The sequence below is a fragment of the Stegodyphus dumicola genome, chromosome 12 (genome assembly GCF_044657685.1).
Source record: "Stegodyphus dumicola isolate Sdum_Otavi_A_Nest chromosome 12, ASM4465768v1".
Taxonomy (NCBI): Eukaryota; Metazoa; Arthropoda; class Arachnida; order Araneae; family Eresidae; genus Stegodyphus; species Stegodyphus dumicola.
Genome location: NC_140779.1, coordinates 35187307 through 35203362, shown reverse-complemented (window position 1 = coordinate 35203362; position 16056 = coordinate 35187307). Strand labels below are relative to the sequence as shown.

The 16056-nt window shown below is 31.9% G+C and overlaps 1 protein-coding gene across 1 annotated transcript in view; it reads left to right on the top strand.

The window, feature by feature from the left end:
• The first annotated feature begins 226 nt into the window (after positions 1-226).
• The window catches only part of LOC118183508 (uncharacterized), a 108243-nt gene continuing 92413 nt past the window's right edge, over positions 227-16056 (top strand). The window contains exon 1 of the mRNA XM_085827379.1: positions 227-3058. Within this exon, the coding sequence (XP_085683505.1) occupies positions 2745-3058 (314 nt within the window). The 5' untranslated portion in view covers positions 227-2744. The remainder of the gene's footprint in view (positions 3059-16056) is intronic.

The following is a 16056-nucleotide window of genomic DNA, read 5'->3' as shown; positions in this document are numbered from 1 at the left end:
GTTAGTTATGTTACTTTCGTCAAATTATTGACATTGTATCAAAATCTGCAGTTAATTTTGGGACAATATGCATCGAAGACTTGAAGATAACCAAGCTAGATTTGTGTACAGTCTCTCAGGTGTGTATCCCAGGGATTCAAGCACATCGAATGCCCGCGCAAGTTGCGCGAGAAACTGCGCGTCGAATACCCACGCAGAGTTTTCATCATGTCCAGGACTCTTACGCTGGTTACGCCGGACCAAAAAGAGCTCATCTAGAGACTTTTTGTATACGAAAAACCATTATTTTTAGTTCTAAAAAATAGTCTCCTATGAATTTTATTTGTCATTCTCCTCTCCCGTGAGCATTTTGGATAATTTTGGTGTCGTATTTAGAAAGGAAAAGAATTATTATAGCATCTCTCGCTGTGTCTTGCGCTACTGAATAGATGTGTGAAAAAAATTACTGAAGCACGTGGTTTGGATAGGAATTTATACCATTTTAGATGTAGAGAACTTAGTGCTCTTTGAAGAATCTGAAAATATTGCTATATTTTTTCATCGCAAAGCCAGTATTAAAATGAAATGTGTGCTTATGGTAATATTTCTTATTTAAATCTATGATAGAAGTTTAGAAGTCTATTTACGGAGAATAGATATAACAGCCTTTTAAATTTGGAAATGCGTTTTTTTATACGAAAATAAAGTTGAAGAAAAATTTATTATATTGCTTGCAGTGAATTTAGTAATTTATTCAATATGCAAATAGGTTTTGGTGTTAAATTAACGTTTAATTTTGCGGTGCTATCAAGAAAAGTTAGTGTAGAATTTAAGTAATAACGAGATTTACTTTCAGTTCATCTTTAAGTATTTAAAATATTTATATAGGAATATTCATAATATAAAAGAAATAGTTATTTATAATTGGACCTTTATGAATTTTAAGACATACTTTAAAAATAAAATAAGTAAATTAATAACGGTACTAAAAATTCTAAGAAAATAGAAAAATTATATGAGTTGTATTGCAACTCAAAATTTGTTATAACATTTTTTAGATTTTATTTACCCTAAATAACTTATTAAATAAAAAAATAATCATTGCTTTACCTTTTTATAGTAGTAAAACTGTGGGGTATATTGCAATGCATTGATAGCATTCTATGATAATGGTAAAAAAAATTTTGATTTGAAGAGTTTAGTAATAATTGCTTTTAGAAATTAGTTTTAAATAAAAAAATATTTTGTTTCGCATAGAAACGATTATATTTTTTTTCTATTATATAACATTTTGTGTTGAAAATTTATTATTATTTATTTAATTTATTGGCTAGTTAATAAAACGTTTCTTTCAAAATATTTTTTAATCAAATGAATTTTTGGCGCGTGTATTATTATTGCTGTTGCTACTGAGAAATTCTGCGTCCACTGGAAAGCACTGAGGTTTGGGATAGCGTATTGCGAAATAATTTTGATACATATAAAAAGCAAATTCAAATAATAACAGTTTGATACGACGTGAGGGAGACATATGAGATGCTAGTGCTAAATATATAAAATACATAACTTGATTTACCATAAAGCGATACATAATTAGGAATTAAGCAATGAATGTTCATGATACTTCAGAATTATTAAGTGTAAAGAATAAAAGTTGAGAAGTTAAAAACATTAAAAAAATGAAAGATTTACGAAAAAGTGAAATTCATTCATGAGCTTTTAAAGCGTAGAAAATTATAAAGAAAAGAACGTTATCAAGATTTAGGAGAGAAATAATCTTAAAAATTAATAAACAAACAATTTTAATTTTTAAAATTAAAATGAGTGCTTTTTAAATCCGAAAAACGTATGGAACTGGAAATCAATTATAATTTTTTGCAATAAATTTGGTTCTTTGTTTTATAGAAATAAAGAAGATATACCGTCAATTTCGAACTTTAACGCATAAAATGTATCGCTTACATAACTTTTGGTGCTGAATTTTGGCGTAATTAAATATTATTTTAAATAATTAGTTAATCGATTGATAAATACACTATATATATTTTTGAATTACATATAATTTTGTGCCTTAAAATGTAATTCAGGTTATCAGTCTCCAACCTACACCAAACTTCAGTTTTGAAACTGAGTAAATAGGAAAGTGAAACGTTCTTATTATTAGTTGCAAATGCGTATGGAAATATTAGCTTCAAATATTAAATTTTCGTATTTAAAGTGTTAGAGGTATTACAGAAGAAACCGAGGTTGTTAATTTTTTAAAAAATGAACTAAATTTGAACTGCGGCGTTTCTTTAAATTTATGATTATTGCTTTCAGCATTAATTATTTCTTTTAAGTATTCATCAAGTAATAAAATTTCTATCTTCAGCCAGTTTGGTCTTATATTATATAATTCCTATTTTGCCGACAATCAAATGCATTCTTTTGAAATTTTATTAGCTGTTGCATATTAACAGAATAACTAAATTAAAATAATAAAAAAAAGAATACTTTTAAAAAATAAATAATTTAAACTGTAAATATCTGAAATCTAAGAGAACGTTGAGATCTTCGAAGTGTTTAATTTTTATGCTTCTCGGAAAAAAAAATATTTAGAATATTATTCCGCATGTTTGATAAAAAATGAGGAAACCTGTGAAATCAATGATGTATTTAAGCTTCTGTTCTAATGTTGAGTTTTTGTGCGTGCATAGACTCATTTAACTGTATAAGATACCCACAGAGTAGTTGTGAAAATCTGCTGTAAATTAAGTAGTAGAGATATGTCTCTAGATCGCAAGCAAACAAAACAACAACAAAACATCGATCGAACTCAAAAGACTCAAACTTCTCTAGACGAGAGTGAAGTTGAATTTGAACCACAGAAGAATTTCCTGTGCTTGTCTCCAGAAAACCTCAATCGGTCTTGCCAACAACTGAATAAAAACTTCAATCACCACCATCATCATGGCGGAAAACGAAACGAACTCGTCACCAGGACTTCAACTGAAAGTAAAGACACAGATTCTTCTTCTGGTTCTAAGAAGCATGGCCACAGATCTCGATCACCAAGTCGTGGAAAGAAATCACCCACAAGGTAAAATCTAGTTTCATTTCATTATTATTATCATTATTATTATTATTAGCACAAATGCCGTTAACTAAAAAAAGCTATTAATTTTAGTTTGGCGATTTTGCTTTCGTTCATTTTAAACGGCGGTACCTAGAACCATCGAATTTTGAATAACACATTCCTCCACTCGAATATGGGCATCTGGAAGTCCAGATATGGAATTTGGAATTTGTTTTATTATCTGTTTTATATTTTGTAAAGCTCTGATGAATTTTGTAATTAACAAATTCAGTGATTTCAAAGCGAGCAATGGCAACACTGTACGAAAAAAAAAGTCCGAAAGATTTCAGATTTTAAATTACGTACAAAGGGGTGTTTTTTTTAATTTTTTGTGTGTTATCTTTATTTATTAAATATCATGGTCTACGTATAATGAGCCGCGCGCTGGAGATAAAAAGGTTTTCTTTTTCTTTCTTTCTTTCTTTTTTTTTTTTTTTTTTTTTTTGTACAGTGTTGCCAATGCTCGCTATGAAACCGTTTAGTTTTTTTTTTATCAAAGATTCGTTGAAGTGTTACAAAGTATGAATAATACAAATTCAAATTAGGGCTTCCACATGTCCATATTCTATGGGAGATTATGTTATTCAAATTTTGATGGCTCTAGGTACCATTATTTTATCACAATACCAGAAACATATTTACATTCATGAATATTCTTCGTTATTTAATTGCCTTAAATATAATACAGGGCGATAATATTTGGTGGCAAAATTTTGAAAAGTGTTTCGCTGATGGATTTCAACGCAAAATGCCAAAATGAAATTAATTGTCCTTCAGGGCAAGTTGCCCCTTTGGACTAAAAAACATTTTTATCTCCAGCGTGCCAGACTGTGTATTGAAAATTCTAAAGATACGTACGTTCTTTTTAAATTACATTATGATATGTTGTACTTTTCCGTAGCAGACTTTATTGGCGACAACACACAATATACACATAAAAATGTTAACAAATGTTAATTCTAAGAATTTTTTATCTTGAAGGCATAAACATTTTAATATCATTTAAAATTTTGTAAAAAGGCAATAAATCTGTAAAAAGACATTAATTTAAGAATTTACTGTAATCTCATGGTTCAAAATTATGATTCATTGGTTCATATCACGTGGTCCCAAGTGATCTCATCTCACATAAACTACGTTATAAAAATCTAATTCTCCCAGTAATTATCTACATTAATTTCTAGTTAATCTTATGGAATACAAATTTAAATGCAAGAATTATTTCAATTCGTACGAATAGCTTACTCAGAAATCATGTAAAACCGCAGTGCTTTACTTTGCTAAAGCATTCTCATTAGAACTGATGAATTTAATCCTTGAGTTCGCTTTTTTTATATTTTCTCTTTCGGGTGAACGGTGTGATTGCATTCTAATTGACTTAATTACCGTGAATGGCCTTAGTGCATAAAACTGAACTATCTGGTTAAAAACTCTATGTAATTGTATGCTGGTATTGAAAGAAACAATCAATTCGATAAGAAATGGCTGCGATTTGTTTTGAAAATGAGGCTAAAAGGTTACCAGAGAGGATATTCCGTTTGGCATCGATTTTACCATTTTTGAGACTTTATCGCCTGCGCCGGCAAAATGGAAAAGTACCTGATATGGCAATTGAATTTAATTTTGTGATTTATGTTTGAAGGGCATGATATTTATTTAATAAAGGCAACACACAAAACGTTAAAAAACGCACCGTTTGGGCGTTATATAAAACCCGAAAGTTCCCAGATTTTATTGTTTTTATTATTACTGTTATTATTTCTTTGTGATATGCTACAGACCCCATATTAACGCCAATCCGGAAGTTTTAACGTACTGATTTGAATTTTATTATAGTTCGCATCATACTCAGACAACACTAAGGCTCTCTTGACAGGATAAAATTATGGGCATGTCATGTCAGCAATGACGCTTAGTAAAAAAACTAATCTGGGCTGCATTTGCGTACGTATGGTAAGCAATTAATATCAGATCTGCATTTCCGTACGTACGGTAAGCAATTAATATTAGATTTGCATTTGCGTACGTACGGTAAGCAATTAATATCAGATCTGCATTTGCGTACGTACGGTAAGCAATTAATATCAGATCTGCATTTGCGTACGTACGGTAAGCAATTAATATCAGATCTGCAACACTGGAAATCGCGTTCTTAATTTTCAGCAACTAAAACAAGTCAAGATCGTATGCTCTGGAAGAGCTTCTTAAGCAAAACACCTATGAGAAATTATTTCAAATATGGTCTGTGAGTGCCTGACAAACCTACTCAAGTGATTATATTTATGTAGAAACATGACAGATGGTTAGTATACGCTTTTTTCACGTTATGATTGAAAATATGTTATCGAGCTAATAGGTGTTAGAAGCAAAAAGTAAATTTAAAAATTTACTTTTTTTTTTTTTTTTTGTTTTGTTGTTGTTTTATTTACGATATTTAAATTCCCTATGCCCTACGTAGTATTGTTATGAATAACAATGCTAAGTAAAATAGAATAAACAATACAACGACACAAAACAAGACGAAATTAAGTTACGAATTTACAGATGAAACATAAGAAATAAATATACAGAAAGAAGAGACTATCACTTTTATCTTGAACAAACATATGGAGAGGGAGACTTAAGTCCCTTTGGAGTGCAACGTACAAGCATCGTAATTGCAGCGAGCTTCTTTATAGAAGTGGTGTGGTGTGGTGTATTTAATTATGGCAAAGCACACTAGGGCTATCTGCCTAAGGGGAGGGATGCCTTTCGTGGAGGACTTTCTAAGGGAAACTGGCTCGTATACACGTTACACATGGGGAAAACCACGAAAACACCCATGCAGCCAGCCCGTTCGCGGGATTCGAACCTCGGACCGAACTACCAGTGTTCAGCGACTTTACCGCTCCTTCTTTGTAGAAGAAAATGTTTATTTAATCTTTTAAATATCTTCGCCATATTAAAACTGAAACTAACGTTCCTATAACAATTCAGTTAAATTTATTTATCAAACGTTAGCAAATGTTAAACATAAGGAATTTTTAATACCAATAAAAATGATTTTTAAACATATATTAGCTGTTCAAACTTTATTGGTAATATTGTATGAAATTCAAACAGTTATTTTCAACTTATATTCTGGCAAAGGTATTTGCCCGACCTCTGTTACTGAGGGTTATGATTTTTCTGATAAATTTCTAAACAAAAATTTATGAAAAACATATACGGAGATATGAACCTTTATTTCGGTTTCTGTTACTAATTTTTTTTTTTTTTTATTCGTTGGGCGTTTTACTATAATGCGTAATTGACGGTTTTATAACGGTGAAATTAGACGTTTTTCGTCACGCGTCATGCAAAGCAAGGATATCCGTCGGCCGTCAAATATCCATCCAGCAGTCTCAAAAGTTTAATTTTTGGATTCTATTTGCTAAATTTCTAGTTACGCTACAAGTTTTTTACTATCATAATACATCTTGGAAAATTATTTAGCTTAGTGAAATCACTGTTAAAAATTTCCTTAATTTGAAATCCTGTTCAACCAGTAATACCAGTGAAAAGCATTGGTATGTAAAGCATCTCTCTCTTAGCCAATCAGTAATACCCATGTAAAGCACAATTTGATAAATAAGGCCTTGTTTCATTTACTACAATTTCAGTTTTGTTATTTCTTAAAGTTAAAAAAAAAATTGCAAAAAATCAATCATTTCATGACGGGATTTTTTCTGTATCTTGTATACTACTTCCAGTTTAAGGTCGTGGTACATGGGATCCTTTTTTTAATGATACTATAAGGGATTGCTCCCGCCTTCTTAGCATGCCTTTGTGGTGTAGTGGTCTGCACGCTGGGCGCGTATTCCAGAGGTCTGTGGTTCGATTCCCGGCGAAAGCGTTGCTCATTTTGCATGATTCATGCTTCCAAAAATATACCTAATATCTCTACAATGCTCTAACTTAAAAGGTCTATCATCTTGATGCATGTCGGCCAGTATTCGTAAAGACGAAAATCTTAACTAAATTTTCCTGGCGTAAAGGTGCCCGCATCTTGAAAATCATTAAAAAAATAACCTTAATAAAGATATCAGAATCATTATACCAGATCGCTACTATACAAATAGGTTTTTAATCCATTGCTTTAAGCCAATTAAAGCTCTATTTGCTTTAAAATATTGAAACATAGAGAAAGAAATATATCTTTAGGAAACTTGCTTCTTTGAATTTAAAAGCTGATCTTCACTGGGATACCGCATTTATATATTAGAACGTCCTTGCGAAGTTTTCTATGTTGGTGAAAGAGGATGGATATGTATGGTGGTGTTGATGCACGATGGTGGTTGTGTGCACGGTGGTGATGATTTGCACGGATTGTTGGTGAACAGGATCGATTTGAAGTGTGGCCCATTAGAGGGAGAGCCACAAGTCCCCGGTGAATTACGGTCATACTCTCTATCTAGTGATTCATTATCCAGAGTTTCAGCTATCAGCAGTTACTGCAAATAAAATGTATTTTGACTATGGAAAAGTAAATGGTTGTAAATTACAAAACTTACTTGGCAAGAACGGTTGTATTAAGGTCGAAAGACAGGAGAACGCGCGTAATATGGTGAAGCACAGAAATTTAATGTTGTGTGCTCAAAACTACCATACAAAGTAATCCCGAAAATAAGTACGAATGTATAAGTGGGATTGAAAATAACATAACACAAATATATGAGCATTTTATTGTTTTACGTTGTCCTTCGATGGAAAAGCTGGAATTTTAGGTTCTGTTATCTCTTGAAACGGTACATGTTTCTGTAAAGGAACGTATAGCACATTTTCATTTCTGTACTAAAATTAACAAAATTCAATCAAATCTGCTTCAAATTAAGACTGATTTTGGCCTAATTTTGAATTTCTTCGAGGTATATCTACCGGATTTTGAGGATTAGACTTAAATCTAGAGATCTAGTTCTTTCATAAATGCAAATCAGAGAGAAGAATGTACTCTACGTACCTGGAATGCAAATTATTGTTACCTAACATTTAAACATTTATTTGATTAATGTTCGCCCTTTAAGACTTTATGATTTACCTGCATCCCGTATTTGTGCATGTTATACGAGTATAAGGATGTAAAATGGATACAATATTAATAGTGGTCTCATTAAACGAAGAAAATGTCTTAAAACGTATTATGGGTCGGTACAAACTCTCTACTGTGTTTTGAATATAGTCGAATGAGACATATTTAATTCATCTGTCCAACATATCTGCGCGTAATACATTCATTTTCAAAATCATTTGATTAATTATTTCAACAATGGCTTAAACATACATTCTTCTCAGATGACGTTGTAGAGGTTATTTTGTTATTTCTTCAGATGAAGTTGTAGAGGTTATTTTGGTTATTTCCTCAGATGAAGTTGTAGAGGTTATTTTGGTTATTTCCTCAGATGAAGTTGTAGAGGTTATTTTGGTTATTTCCTCAGATGAAGTTATAGAGGTTATTTTGTTATTTCCTCCGATGAAGTTGTAGAGGTTATTTTGGTTATTTCCTCAGATGAAGTTTTAGCATGAGATTTCCTCAGATGAAGTTTTAGCATGAGATTTCCTCAGATGAAGTTGTAGAGGTTATTTTGATGCTGGAGATCGGAAAAACGAGCAATGCCTTCGCCGGGACTCGAACCTCGGACCTCTCGAATACGCACCGAGTGTGCTGATCACTGCACCACGAAGGCATGCTAAGAAGGCGGGAGAAATACCTCATAAGGTTGCTCTGCTATTAGCTTTTTAAAAACTGAAGAACCGGGGTTTTTTCCTCGATTTGTTTTATTATCGATCTAATACGGACTTAGACATGACAAAAATTCTTCATATCACCTCATTAATTCAGTACATGAGCAGTATGCCTTTGGAAAGATGTGATAGAGATAAACCGTTCAATCTTTTATTGATTAGTAGCTAAGATGTTTGGTTTAAATATTAAAATTTACACATTTATTGGGAACAACGCTTATTTAACAGAACAGAGCAAGCTGACTCATGCTTAACCCTTAAATGCATGTACTTTCCATTTGGCAACATACTCATGTTTAGTCGTATAAATCAAATCAAAACACACATTTTAGTTTACTGCATAGTGTAACCAATTGGGTGCAAACTGTTTACGTTTACAGTTCTGAAAGTTTCAGTGTGGTGGCGCCACTAACTGAACAACAGTCATTGTTAATCGATGTGGGTGTGGGTCATTGTGGGTGTGGACATTATTTGATTTTGCGTTTGTAGTCATTTTGATGTATTCAAAGTTTTAAAATTGTTTGAACAAGTTTATAAGGTATGCATTATTACATAAAATTGTTATTAAACATTTGCCTATCATATTTTTTTTGTAAAATTAATAATATTTTTTTCATAAATTGGAATAAACTTTTAGTTTAGACTTTTTTTAGTATTTTTCCTATTTTACTTGATATTAATTCTAATGTATTTTTGGCATTAAACACGAAAATAAAAATTCATGCTTTTAAGGTTAATTCGAGAAAGCTGCGCTTAAATTTACGAAATAATATTATTATTATTTACGTACGTGCCCTGAGGCACTGCACGGAAGGGAGGGATGCCTTCGTGGATGACTTTCTAAGGTAAACTGGTTCGTATTAACACGTTACACAGGGGAAAAACTACGAAAATGCTCATGCAGCCAGCTCGTTTGCGGGATTCGAACCTCGGACGGAACTACTAATGTTCAGGGATGAACTACCAATGTCCAGTTCACTCAGCCGCTGGTCGGCCCTTACAAAATAATATGGACTCTGATTTATATAAAGATGTCTGTTTTTTTTTTTTAATTTTGCAAAATAAAGAGATTGTGAAATTACTATACAATAAGGAAAATTTAAGATTCGAAAATATGAAATATTTGACTGTCTCTTACAACAATTCTTTTTGGCCGTATCTAAATTTAATTTCCGATAATGGTTAAGAACTCTTCTATTTAAAGAGAAAACTAAAAAAGTAATTTAATCTCAGTCTGATTCATGAATTACGCTTGTCTATATTCTTAATGACCTAATCTCTGACAGGGATTTGAATCGCTGAACTTCTTATTCACAGAATCAGGCTGATCTTATCGATTGGCTATGAAAACTAATTATGGACTTTAGAAACAGCTTATGCTTCAGGATTAAACTTAGAACTCTGAACCCTGAAGCCATGATCTATCTATGTAAAGGCTTTAACTACGCCGTCTAGGTAACCTGGATCTTTCCACTCTTTGTCCATGGAAAGGGAAGCATGCGATGAGTTCTATTCAAATGTGGGAATCTGCGAAAGGGAAAACGAACCTGCGAAATTTGCAACTGCAGAAAAGTGTTCGTTTTGAGTACGATATTATGCACTACGTATTTATTAACTTTATAAGGTATTTTCTCTCTCCTTTCTGCATGCCTTCGTGGTGTATCGGTTGAACACTCGTCGAGTATTCGAGAGGTCCAGGGAGGACATTGCTCATTTTTCACCTCTCAAGCGTCAAACAACGTAATGACTCACGTACAACTTCACGACAATTTCTATTAGTAATTTTTGTTAACTATGTGCTGCACTGTCAGTGAAAATAGCAACAAGGCTACAGTAACAAGATTAACATCTTACTTGGATATAATACCAGAAACTAGAAGATGCTTAAATATACTAAAGTTGGCAGTTACGTTGTAAAAACGTACAGTTTCAAGGTATTACAGAACCTACAAATCCAGCATTTTCGTAGAAACGTAGCATACAACAATGAACGACGGTCTGAATCACACTTACATATTTGTGTTTATGTTCGGGATAATCTAGCGATAGTCTCGAACACAAAACTTTAATTTTCTGTATCTCGCCATATTAGACGCTTCCCTCTGTCTTTTAATATATTAAATCCATCCTCGCCAATTAAGTGTTTTGTAATCATTTGGTTATATAGGATTAAAATTAAAATCCCGAGACCCCATTTTCTTGTACGAAATGTGTATGCTAATTGAGGAACAAAGTAAAGAATGGTTACGTTCAGTTCTCTAAAATTTCTCTTGGGGAATTTTGATTAAAAAAACTATAAATTTAAAAATTATTATTTACTTTTTTAGAGCATTTCGCTAAATCACACGATTTAAATATTTATATATATATGTGATGTACCAGCTTTTGTCCGGAATAAATAGACTGGTGAAGAATCATAGATGTAGTCGTAGCTTAAATTATCAGACGATAAGTTTAAAGAACAGGATCCATTTATTATTGCTTAGGAGAAAAAGCAGTTACAAAAATCAGATATCCGGAGTAAATAAAAAGAATTACTAATAACTTTTTGTATGAAGTTTACTGCATCGTGTCATTTAAGAAAAAGCCCCGATATTCCTTTTGCGAGTCTTTTTATAGCCTCTGGAAAGACGGAGCTTCCAAGAAATGACGTCAGCCTCGTCAGCCAATCTAGTTCGCTTTAAATACTTCCAGAACATTCTATAACTGTACATGTAGAAAAATGTAGGAAAAACAACTTGACTACGGTTCTGTGGATTTAATTCCACGTACTTTGAAATAAGAGAACGTCGCCATTAAAAATGAAAAGAACATACAGTTAGAATTTTAAGCGTATGCTTGACTATGAAATTTTATTATTACATATATATTACTTTTTGAATTATTGAGATTTAATTGTACACTTGTGAACGGCAGATTGATTTCTTAATCGTTCTGCAGCAAGGAGGCTACACAAAAAAAAAAAAAAAAAAAAAAAAAAAAAAATATGGGTGGAATTTGGAAACAGTAACTAGAAGAAAACAATTCTACTTTTTATGTTGAGATTGTAAAGCCATGAAGTGCGTTATAACGCGTATTGGAGAATTTATCATCATATACTAGCCCCCCCACAGCAATGTGTGAGATATATTAAAAGATCCAACTGTTTCATTATAAATGTAGATAGTTTACTATAGCTTGGTTAATGCAGATTAAAAATGTTCATTGCGAAGATTGCTACTAACAAATCAAATCATTCTTATGGTGCTTGAAGTGGAATAGCATAATAGCAACCTGAGAAGATGAAAAGCACTATTCAGTGTTCATCTGTATTTCGTCTCGATGGTAATTAATGAGTGAATTACCACTGAAGGTACTCAATAGTAATTAATGAATGAGGTTACGTATTGGTAATTAATGAGTGAACATCGAGGAGCGCTGATCAATTGGACTGAACAGCCAATTAATTCATCCGAACATATAAAATTGCATTTTTCAGCGGAATAAAGCACTGCAGTGGAGATTTTTTTTAGCACACACACATTTACTAAGAATCCTATTAAAAGTATATATAAAAGTTTTTAAATCACGCAATTTTAGCTAAAAAGTACGCGATTTTAGCTGGTCTAAAAATAAATATTATTTTTTTAAAATTTTGATAACATTCTAAGTCATATGCGATTAAAGGTTATATTCTTGGGCTATTAAAAAGTGCAAATTTAAAATCCCCAAACTCCCCAGAAATTACGAGAACTGAATATAATCGTTATTTTCTTTGTTCTTGAAATTCTGATAATGTCGAAATACACTTTGTTTGTGGGTGCAGCATGATTTTAGTTTCAGTCATACATAACCAAGAATATTAATGATAGCTAAAAGCGAATTTTTGTTTTAAGCACATTTTGCTAAAATCGTTTAAATTGAAGATATGTTTTATGTATTTTATTTTAGTGTTATCCAGGTGTTATCCCATGTTTATATTAGACTGTTATCCAGGAAAACATGGCGCACATCTCGGGGAGGTTATGCTATGTGATTCTAGCAGAAGTTTCTTTATATAGGCAATCCTAAAAGAAAGCGTTTTGTTTCACGCAGCAATTAAAGATATTTAAATTGGTTTGTCTGCTTTTCCCTCTCGCGAGTTAAAAAATGATGAAGTTTCGGATTTATCTTCTGCAGAACAACATGCAGTGGACTTTTCTAAAGTTATTGGATTGTACAATATATGTGGAACAAATAAATGTAAAATTGTGCACAAATGAGTTAAGACAGACATTATAAATAGTTATGTAATGATGAAACTAACTCATATATAGTGATGTAATGGTATAGCTAACGCATATATAGTGATGTAACTATGTATAAGTACAGTGATGTAACTAACAAATAACTATTCGGCAAGTAATGTGGCTCAAGCAATCTAAATTGCATTTTTGATTGGAATCAGATTCATTTACACTTGGTCTAGAGAATTAACATCTAGGGTACAAGGAAAAGAGCGTTTGGATTTGTGGAATTTATAACTGCACTCAGGCTACTGAAAATAAATCTCATGTGTACACCACATGACTTCCTTGTACGGAATATTACATTATAAGCATTTTTTCTTGCATTTCATTTAAACTTATTGGAGTGAATTAAATCTACTTCGTCGATAGCGCATAAGTCGCAATAGAATAAACGCAATCTTTAAAATTCACTATACTTGTTTACCATAGCGACACTTTGGGGCTAGGTTTATTTACCAGCGTTATATTTCGTTCATATTATAACTCAAAATGAACAAAACTTATATCATTTGAAGAATTATCTAATCTTTGTCACATGTTCTATTCAAATACTATAACAAATCTAGAACGATGTATAAAAGAAATTAAGCGAACAAAACAGAAAAGAAACAGTTTTTCACAGACGAGTCAGTATTTCTCATTCAATTAATTCAGTTCTCACTTCGCGACAAAGCAAAAATACATAAAAACTCAAAATATCTATATTAAAAATTACGAAGTAAATCTTAAACACTTATTTCCTCGAAAAAATTCCAGAAAGTATCAAGCATGATTTATTTTGAAATAATAAACCAAGGCGTTATATTTGTTGTTGCGAAGCTTAGTCTCTCTAGATAGGCAACAAATCTACTATTGTTTTGTTTCAAATGTAAACAAACATGTCCGCGATGTTATTTAAAAATTAGGCTTAACCGCACTTAAACAGCTTTGAGATTGTTGATAATTTTACAAATATTGCTTGCAGATTTCCTAAAAACACTTAACGGGATGATAAGAACAACATATTCCAATCATTTTTAAAGTAAAAAATGCACAATTTACAATCATATAAGAATAAAGAAACTGAGATCACTGAGCCCGGTAACAGAGTGGATATATATATAAATATGTTTATATACGTTTGGTGCGGCCGATAGCAACCAAAATACGAGGTGCACATCTACATGTTATAGCAGTCCTATATACAAAATTTCAACGTTCTGAGGCGACTCGTTTTCGAGTTATGCAAGATACATACGTACGTACGTACAGACACCACGAATAATGCTTTTCAGAATTCATTTTAAAGCAGTTTTATAATTTTTTGGGAGGAAAAGAGTCTTTTATTCTGTCCTTACGTACAGATGTTCCGCAAAAACATCGTTAAATTGCATTCGATAGCGGTCAAAATTGATATTTTCGTTGAAATATGCTGCCTGAAACTTACAATACTTCGCGATTACAATACTTCCTTTTTACTTCGTACAAGGAAGTAAAAAATCGAAGGGTTTAACGGAACAACAGACTTCCACGAAAGCCTTTGTACAAAGAACAGTGATCCAACAATTAAAATGCTTCCGGAGCAGTGGCTGTTTAAGAATGGTGCAAAGAGACTAAAGAGTGTTCCATTGTGAAAGTTCCAAACAGAAGAGAGAATATTTTTTATGGAAGACATAAAAGGAAATATCGAAGACAGAAGTTCACTTTTCTGATTTTTGAGAGGCCTATAAAACTGAAGAGCTTTAGGATTCGAACATTAGATAGTCAATCACAAGTATAAATTTTCGATCTGAAATCTGATGCTCATATAGAAGCCGCTGGAAGAATATGGAGTTAAAAAAATGGCAAAATTAAAAGCAACGTTGAATCCATATAACAACATTGAAACACTTGATTTACCTGAATTTATGAGGCATCCCCTTACGAACCAAAGAACTTATTTGACAGTGTTTTGCTAGCTACTGACAGATTTTTATTCGCCAAAATAATTGAAGTAAGTTCGCCTATAATTGCGCCAATATTTCAGGATGACGAATAAACTCCGCTTGAGTAAATTTCTCACTTCGTAATTTCGAAATCCAATATCATTACTTAATATCCTGGTTGCTAAAAATGAATAATTAATTCATCTGTTTTAAAATTGTGTCAATCTTAGTAACTACACAAAATAAAAAAATAAAAAAGGAACAATTTTTGGAAATCACTATAATTCTATAAATTACTTTGGATGGTATAAAACTTTAAATTTTGGGGTAATTAATTAAGTAAGGATATGTGAGAAAAATTCAAATCAAAGTAAAACAAATAAATATCGAATTAAAAAACAACTGCAGTGGAGATGTTTGCATAGCTCCACTGCATCTAATTAATATTAATACAGAAATTTTTAACTCTAAATAAAAGCAAATATACAACAAATTTTGAAAAATCAAATCTGTGAAGTATAAAATATTCATACGCTCGTATTGAAATGTTTTGAAAAATTGGATTGATAAAATGAAGTGTGGTCAAAATTTGTTTCAAGATTTGACCAAAAAACAATGAATCCAATCAACAGTCATAAAGTAAAGTAAAATAAAACCTATAAAAAGGGTACCTCAAAATAATTTTTAGTTCCTAATTATTATTCTAACACAGTAAAAAATAAAAAAGTTGGTTTCATTATCCTTAAAATATCTAAAAACATTACCTTTCCCTCTTTTGCCACAATCTGAAGTCTGTCTTCAAATTGCAAAAATTCGTGTTAATATTTCTCTAAGTGTACCTTAATGCTTGCATAATTTTGCTACCATGCTTTCACAGTGTTGCCATTTTAGTGTTTGTAAGTTCAGATATTAAACGTTGGTATGTTCTGATGGTTTTCAGTCGATTGGTATAGCAGCGTAGTGCATGAATTCCGCTTCAGTCTATGTGCAGATGACCATCGGGTCCGTGTGTGAAGGGGGTCCAAGGCCA